This window comes from Onychomys torridus, unplaced genomic scaffold (genome assembly GCF_903995425.1).
Source record: "Onychomys torridus unplaced genomic scaffold, mOncTor1.1, whole genome shotgun sequence".
Classification (NCBI taxonomy): Eukaryota; Metazoa; Chordata; class Mammalia; order Rodentia; family Cricetidae; genus Onychomys; species Onychomys torridus.
Window position 1 is genome coordinate 1 of NW_023412276.1, and position 9,418 is coordinate 9,418.

General features: G+C 44.3%; 1 protein-coding gene across 1 annotated transcript; it reads right to left on the reverse strand.

The window, feature by feature from the left end:
• Positions 1–5,973: 5,973 nt before the first annotated feature.
• Positions 5,974–8,844, reverse strand: LOC118575585 (PRAME family member 12-like). Its single transcript, XM_036176069.1, is given in 4 exon segments — positions 5,974–6,137; positions 6,140–6,543; positions 7,893–8,237; positions 8,555–8,844. Coding segments are annotated over 4 exon segments (1,203 nt in total).
• Positions 8,845–9,418: the final 574 nt, after the last annotated feature.

A 9,418-nucleotide genomic window follows, 5' to 3' on the forward strand; every position in this document is an offset into this window, starting at 1 on the left:
AATGTGGAGCAAGGGGGACACTCCTCCATTGTTGTTGGGAGTGCAAACTTGTACAACCACTTTAGAAATCAATATGATGATTTCTCAAGAAATTGGGAATCAATCGCCCTGAAGACCCAAGCATACCACTCTTAATCATATACCCAAAAATTGCTTCATTCGACCACAAGGACACATGCTCAACTATGTCAGAGTGACTTAATAGGTAATAGTCAGAAACTGGAAATAACATAGATGTCCCTCAACCAAAGGATGGATAAAGAAAATGTGATATATTTATACATTGGACTTAGAAAATTAGCTATTAGGAAAAGGTGACATCAGCTAGATATGGTGGCACACATTTTTAATCCCAGCACTGAGGAGGCAGAGGCACATGGATCTCTTTGATTTCAAAGCCAGCCTGGTCTACAGAGTGAGTTCTAGGATAGTCAATGCTACACAAATAAACGCTTTCTCAAAAACCCAAACCAATTCAAGCAAAAAGGAAAGAAAAGAAAAGAAAAAAGAGGGAAAAAATAAAGACAATATGACATCATGAAAAATTTAGGACATGATGAAATTTTCAGGCAAATAGATGGAACTACTAAAAAGTCATCTTGAGCAAGACAACCCAGACCCAGAATGACAAATGTGATATGGACTCACTTATACTGGATATTTTCTGTTAACGAAAGGATTATCACACTATAATCCACACACCCAGAGAGGTAAATATCTAGGCTCTGTGGGTGAGGTTGGGGAGGGAACACATGGATCTCCCTGGGAAGGGGAAATAGACTTTTTGGGTCCACCTGGAGCTGGTGGGGATGAGAACAGGGTGGATCAGGAGGGGAAGAGAGGGAGGGAAGGAGGAAGAGAGAGTATGGGAAAGAGGACTGGAATATGAAGGGGCATCATTTAGGGGGCAATGTGGAAACCTAGAGCAGTGAGATCTTCCTAAAACCTGTGAGGGTGACCCTATGGAGGACTAGTAGTAATGGAGGATATGGAGCTCAAACCTGCCATCTTCTGTAAACTAGCAAGGCTCCCAGTGGTAGAACTAGGAACCAATCGAGCCACAAAACCTTCAACCCACACTTGTCCTACCTGCAAGACATACTGGGGCAATGGTGGCTCAGAGAATATGGGAATGACCAACCAATGGCTGGTCTAACTTGAGGCCAGAGCCACAAGAGGGAGCCCATGCCCAGCACTGCCTGGATGGCCAGGAATGGGAAGCAGCAGGGCTCAGAGATCTTGGATTGGGGTCTAAAACAATCATCATCAGAGAGGCTCCATTCCTCAGGCAAATGATGGGAGCAGATACAGAGACCTACATCCAAACATTAGGCAGAGCTCAAGGAAACCCTCAGAAAAGGAGGAGGAAGGGTTGTAGAGTCAGAGTTGTTGAGGACATCAGAAGAACATAGTCCACAAAAATCAGTTAAACAGGACTGACAAGCTTACAGAGGCTGATGTGGCAATCATGGAGACTGTATAGGTCTGTGCTAGGTCCTCTGCGTACATGCTGTGGTTGTTTCACTTGGGGCTTTTGTGGAACTCTTAACAGTGGGAGTGGGAGTGTCTCTGACTTTTTTTCCTTCTCTGGGGACCCTTTTCTCTACTACTGTGTTGCCTTATCAGACTTGATAATGAGAGTTTATGCCTAGTCTTATTGCATCTGTTATACCATGTTCAGTGATATCACTGGAAGAACTGCTCTTTTCTGATGGGAAATAGAGGAACAGTTGATCTGAGGGGGGTTGGCAGGGATGGAGGGGTGAAGGGAGATGAGTCTATGGTCTGAATATATTATATGAGAGAACAATAAACAAAGTGATAAAAGAAAAGAAAGAAGTGGGTTTTCCCACTTCAAATGATTTAAGAAAAAAAAATCTCTCAGCCTGGCAGTGGTAGCATATGGCTTTAATCCCAACACTCAGGGGTCAGGGATGTCCCCAAAACAACATACGTTTTTGCCACTGCCCTTGGGTGTCTCTCATAAGTATACAGTAAATAGCAGGGCACAGACTGATCTCCAAAGCACCAGAGCAAAATGGCTATAGCGAACCAAGTGTCCATCATAACTAGATATTATGAAATCTTCTGACATTTATTACAAAAGACAACACAACATTGGTTACAGGACAGACTGAAATCAGTCAGGCTCTGGGTCAGCCTGATACAAAAGACATCAGTGAGGTTATCCATCTGTAAATCACGAATACTGCAATCCTGCCTGGGAAGATGTACATGCTGGTTCAACAGCAGCATGACCGTTATGGGGGAATTGTCCCCATTGTGATTGGACTTGAGGCCTGCTCCAGAGCAAATGTATGCTAGATACTATACAGCTGGTCAAAAGCCCATAGTACGGAGGTCACCGGCAAGGGTAGTTACTGTTTCAGTAAATGGTCCTTTGGTCAAATGGCATATTTTTTAAAGATTCATTTATTCATGGGTGTGGGTGCCTACTGAGAACAAAAGGGACATCAGATCTCCTGGAACTGTAGCTATAAGCAGCTGTGAACCACCTGATGTGGGTGCTGAGAACCAAACATGGGTCCTCTATTAGAAATGACTATGCTCTAAACACTGAAAAATTCCCTCAGCCCCTAAACCACTGTTTCTCAAGCTGTGGGTCTTGCCACCTTGGGGAGGGTTGGAGGACTCTTTCATGGAAGTTGCCAATAACCATAGGAAAACCCTGATATTCACATTACAGTTCATAACGGTAGCAAAACTACAGTTATGAAGTAGCAACAAAAATAATTTTATGGGTTGGGGATTTAGCTTCGTGGAAGAGGGCTTGCCTAGCAAGCGCAAGGCCCTGGTCTTGGCCCTCAGCTCTGAAAACAAAAAAATTTATGATTGGGGATCACCAAAACATAACAAACTGTTTTAAGGGTCACAGCATTAGGAACATTGAGAAGTACTATCCTAAACAGTTTTTTTTTTTTTTTTTTTTTTTTTTTTGGTTTTTCGAGACAGGGTTACTCTGTAGCTTTGGAGCCTGTCCTGGACTAGCTCTGTAGACCAGGCTGGCTTTGAACACACAGAGATCCACCTGCCTCTGCCTCCCAAGTACTGGGATTACAGGCATGGGCCACCACAGCCCCGCTCCTAAACATTTTTATACCCACAGATTACTGCTGCTCTCAACCTTGATCAGAGAACCTTCTCTTTGCAATAGGTACACTTAATATGAGACCCAACTGATCCAGCTGCTTATCCCTACATGGCATAGCTGTATCAAGAACATCACAGGAAAGACCAAATGAATGTCAGAGACGGGTGGAAACCATGCTGTGAAATGCAGTCTCATGGCTTTCACACTTATGAGCAGTGACACAAGATCAACCCAGTGAGAATTCCATATACATAGGGGAGGGGCATGTAAGTGCCACCCATAGCTGAGGAACTGCTGGTATGATACTTGCAGGAGAAAGGAGACTCATTTTCTTGGAAGTCTGGTTGCCCATGAGCAAACGGATGTCCCCACACAACAGCTCATGTAGGTCACACTAATTGAACTCATAGTTTGTGCATAAGTGTTTTCTCTGCACAAAGTGTGTGCTGCTCACATGTGCCTGGAAATCATGGAGTTTGGAAGATGACATCAAATCCCATCCCATGTAACTGGAGTCCATTGATTGTGAAAGGTGTTGAGGACTGAACCTGGGTAGACTGCATGAACAACAAGTGCTCTAAACCTCTGAACTGTCTCTCCATCCCAGGGCTATGTTCTTTTTAAGGGCATGGAGTTAAGAAAAGCATGGAAGATGTGTTGGGAAAAGGCTCCAGGAAAGTCGGGAGGGAATGGATGAGAGTGATGATCAAAGAATGTTACATACATACATGGAAATCTCAAGGGACTGTTTAAACATACATATTTATATATCATTTTGTACACATATTTACACACACACACACACACACACACACACACATACACACATATAACATATGAGATTTTTTTTAAAGCATTTGAGGGCCAGGGAGATGTCACAATAGAAAATACTTTCTATTTATACTAATAATGGCTTGTTTCAATCCCCATGACACAGATGGGAAAAAACACCTAGTTTTCCTCTGACCTCCACATACATACTATGGCACCAAGTACCCACATATAAAAAGTGAATAAAGTCTCCTGAGTGGAGATTAGAAACTGAAGGGGAAGTGGGAGGGACTGGAGAGATGGCTCAGCTGTTCAAGCATGTGTTGCTCTGGCACAGGACTAGAGTTTGGCTCCCAACTTCCATGCAGGGCACTCACAACTGCCTGCAAGGCCAGCTCCAGTTCCAAGAAAGCTCTACTTCTGGGGCTCCAGGGCATTGACACTCACATGCACACTCATACCACCACTCCTCCTGCCCTCCCCCAGATAAAATTAAAAATTATAAGAAACTAAAGGGTTAAAAAGAGAAAAATAAAAAACTAAAATAAGAAACTTCATATGATGGTGCACTCATCGAAGCTGATGAGGCAAGATTATGCTAACAAAGTTGGATTGTATCAGAATGAGAAATTCAAAGTGTAAAGCAGCTGTTGCCTCCTGGACCTTGGAAAGCTGAGACAAGGATTGCTGGAGTTTGAGACCAGTCTGGGCTACATAGCATGTTCCAGGTCAGCAGAGGCCAAAAGGAGAGGCTTGCCTCAAAAATACACACCCCACAAAATAAATAAAATAAAACACAAAACTCAAACCAGGTCCAGTGAGGTGGTTCATCTGGTAAAGGCACTTGACTTTAACCCAAGAACCAGATAATTGAATAAGAGAACCCCAATTGTTCTGAGTTTCACAAGTACTGTAGCAATAGTCCAAAAACATGTGACTGAAAAATAAAATTTGGGGCATTGTAAGTGGCTTAGTAGTTAAGAGAAGTTGCTGTTCTTCTAGGAGACCCCAGTCCAGTCCTAGTATCCTCAGACTGCTCACAGTATAACTTTAACTCCAGAACAAGCTACACCCATTTGCTGGCCTCTTTTAGAACCTGCATTCATGTCCCACAAACATATTTATATATAATTAGGTAGAGTCTCACTCTGTAGCAATGACTGACCAATAATTCAGAGAGCCATATGTAGGCATGTACCACCACTCCCAGCATATGAGAAAAAAAAACCTGAAAATTTTTAAGGGACTAGAGAAATGACTCAGAGGTTAAGAGCATTTTCTGCCTCTGCAGAGCACATGGGCATTGTTCCCAGTACCCACATGGTATACATGTAACTCCAGTTCCATGGGATCTGATCCCTTCTTCCAGCCTCCATAAGAACCAGGCATATTCAGGAAACACACACGCGGGTAAGACACACACACACATGCAGTAAGACACACATAGTATAAAAAAAGTCCTCACAAAAATTGTTAAAATTTTAACAATTTTTGTGAGGACCCCCAAAATATAACCCTATGGAACTGTGGCTTAAACCTCAATTCCTTTTCCTCATGTGTCAAACTCTTCAATGTGCCTATGGGTCCCTCATGACCTGAGCATTCTGGATTGCATCTGCAATATACCAGAGATTACCACAATCTCTAGATGACAAACTTGGGTGCATGTATCTGCCATAACTAGCCACACATTTGAGATGTGACAATCTCAGAAAGCATGAGAGAGAATATGAGAGTAATTCCAGCTCATTTTATGGGGATGTTCACACAACCTTTAATATTTAAAACTGTACACCATGTTAATCATCAAGATAGGAAGACACACATTTCATAATTCTGAACATGACTTTATAATCTCCATGCTGGGTTAACACCCTTATATATCCAACCTGCCAGAATCTACTGCCATGACACCTGTCAACATGCCCAAGTCAAACTTTCTCCCTCCTCTTGAATCCAGCATCAACTAACTTTTCCCTCCCACATTGGAGCATAAGCCTAAACCCATGTGTTGTGTATCCTCTGACCAGACATGTGTGCCTTGTTCTTCACCTCCCAGAGTCCACAGGATGCTTGATATTTATACACAACTAGTAAAAACTCTGACATTCACACAATGTTGTTTTGTTGTAGATATACCGATTGTCACAAGAGTCGCAGCGTTCAGTGCCAAAGAAGACCTTCCCTGGCTCCCTAATGGCTTTCAGACTATCCATAAGCTCCTCACAATGTTCTCTCATGAGTTCCACTGGAGAGTACCATTGTAGTCATAGCTCTCCTGAGGAACAGGGTACAGCTCCATCCTTAGCTTTCTCAAGCTGGCAGTATGGTCTAGTAGGTGCCTCAGGGCATGCAAGGAGATTTGATTCCCATAGAAGCTGAACTTGGTGAGCTGAAGACAGCTGCTCAGGGCAGGTAGGATGTCATAGAGTTATTGATCCTCAATTTGACAGTCCTCTAAGTCCAGGGTCACCAGGGTGGGTCCAGCTTTTACTAATAGAACTCGGAGGGGTTCGGAACTTAGATCAGTCAATATGACATTTTGCAAATTCAGTTGTTGCAATTGACTGACACATGGGAACTCAGAAAGACTTTCCCATTCTGATACTGAGAGTGTACAGTGAGTCACATCCAGGTCATCCAAGGGGGTCTTCACGAACCTAATTAGGAAAACAGACAATTCTTAGAACTGATGGCTAATACAGAAGATGACCAGTAATGACACAGAAGAGGACAGTGTGGGTCAAAATATTTCTAATTGTATGACAGATCAGTACCCATGTTGCTGCATGATTGTCTACACACTAAAATCTGTACTGAGGCCTGGGACTACCCTTAACTGCACATCTTTCCCTCGCTGTCAAGCAAGACCCAAATGCTGGCTAGACTAGCAGGGCACACACAGGAAGGACCAAGGAGGACCAAGCCAGGCAAGATCTGGGCACAACCCAATGTCACCACCCCCTCCAGCATGTCTTCTCTGTTCCTTTCTCTGTGCTTACCTTTGCACCCCTCCTTCAACTGACTTCAGTGCCACACATTTCCCAACTACCCATCACCTACACAGGCTTAAAACCATCAAAACTGGGTATGGTAACTGGGCAGAGTGGTGTACATCTTTAATCTTAGCACTTGGGAGGCAGAGACAAGTGATCTCCTCGAGTAGGAGGCCAGCCTGCTGTACACAGTAAATTCCAAGATAGCCAGAGTTACATAGCTAGATCCTGCCTTGGCAGGAAGTGGGGCGGCAAACTGAGGATTGGAGTACACAGCTATAATATTGATACCTGGAAGCTGAGGCTATACAACCAAGGAGTTCAAGGCCTATCTAGGCAACGTAGTAAGAAGCAATCATAAATGATGATGATGAATAGATGGATGGATGGATGGATGAAGGGAGGAAGGGAGGAAGGGAGGAAGGGAGGAAGAGATGATGAAGAGATAAATAGATAGATAATAAATAGATAAATAAATGAATAAATGAATGGATAGATAGATAAGTAAGTAATGAATGGATAGATAGATAGATAGATAGATAGATAGATAGAAGCAATTTTAATAACAGACCATTCCTGATGGGGGTGGTAAAACATGCCTTTAATCCTAGCACTTGGGAAGCAGAGTTCAAGGCCACCCTGGTTTACAGAGCAAAGTCTGCTGTGGGATGTATTTCTATTCCCACTGGTTAATAAATGACGTGCTTTGACCTATGGAAAGGCAGCTGAGAGGAAAGCAGGAAATCCAAGCAGAGATACAGGAGAGAAAGGTGGGATGAGGGAGATGCAAGCCCGCCATGGAAAGAGCAACAAGATGTCAGCAGACCAGTAAAGGCACAGCCACAGGCACCATAGCAAAACAGATTAACAGGAATAGGTTTTATTTTTCTTATTTTAGAGCTGAGGATCAAACCCAGGGCCTTTTGCTTGCTAGGCAAGAGCTCTACCACTGAGCTAAATCCCCAACCCTCAGGAATAGGCTAAGTTATAAGAGCTAGCTAACATCATCATGCAGGCCCAGTGTTTCTACATATTCCAGGTTCACCTTTTCTGAGAGCTTCTTGTGGTTAAAATAGGATGCTGACCAAATCTGAAGCTCATTACAGTACAGCTGTAACAACCCTTTCCTCTTATCACTCCATTCAAGGAGGCGCCCTAAGAACTGGCTAAGAGGTCCTTCTATGAAAAACAAGTCCACTACCACCTTCAAGGGCTGCTTCACTCCCGCCTTCGAATGGCCTGCCACTGCTCGAGTCTTACTTGAGGTCTGTGATAACCAGTTATCCACGGACCTAGACCACACATGCAAATAGTTCTGACCCACAGACCGTAAATCCAGCACTTCCAGATTGTACTCCCTGTGGGTGAAACAGAAAAGAGCCTCAGCAGCAAGTCAGGACACAATGTCTCGCCTGTGTTTTATTCCAGCCCTCAAGCTGTCCAACTTCTAGGACCCATGGGAAGCAGGGGCAGTCCTTCAGCCACAGCTGTATCCACCATGAATCCTGCACCCTGCACAGCCCTCTCCCACATGGCTCAGCAATGGCCAAAGTCTGTAGTTATAAAAGCTGCTGCCATCAGAAACCTCTGCTCCATTCTTGGCCCTCCTTCCCCATTTTGACTCCTATCATCTCTGCTCTGGGCTTCCCTCCCAAGGTACCCAAGTCTTCCTCACCTGGGGTGAACCTCCTGGATAAGCAGCTTATCAATCTCCTCTAGGACAACTTGTACTTGGGTCTCTGAGTAGCTTGTTCTCTTCAGAGCTCCCAGAGGGAGTCGGGGGAAGGGCCAGGAAGACACTATTGTCCTCAGTACATTAACATGATTACCATCATAGGCCTGCTTCAACAGTTGTGGCAACAATACTATGGGTAAGTTCTTCAAAGCAATGTTGGCCAAGGCCTCCTCTCTCAACAGTCTCTCACCAGCCAGTTCCTGGAGTGTGAGTAGGGTCTTGCTGCTCATTTTGGTGGATCTTCAGGGAGAAAGATCCCAGAGAAGCATTTAGAAAAAGGCATCTATATTTTCACGATAATGTTTAGAGGGTCCTTCTCACTTATCACAGAAACACAGGGCCACAATCACTGCTCATTCTGCTCCAAGTTCCATTGATCCACAAAGTTATATAACCCTGCCCGCCCTCACCCCCTCAAACCACCCCCACCACAACCCTCCGGTTTGCAATATCATCTCCCAAGTATCAGTGCTCACAGCCCACTTCACTCTCACCCATTTCCAACCAGTTTGGCACTGGAGTCCATTCCCAGTGGGAAGTGGTTCCTGAGGGTTCTGAAAACTAACTTCACTTCCTGGGGTAGTTTTTTCTCATAACTCAGGCACTACATTGCCGGGAGTAGCGACAGAGGCCTGTAACCCTAGCACCCTAACATAGGAGGTCTGGGGCTGGAGAGATGGCTCAGCATTTAGGAGCACTTGCTCCTGTAGAGGACCTGGATTTGATTTATAGCCCACACATGCCAGCTCACGACTGCCTGGTAATTCCAGTTCTAGGAATTTAGCACTCTCTTCTAACATCCCT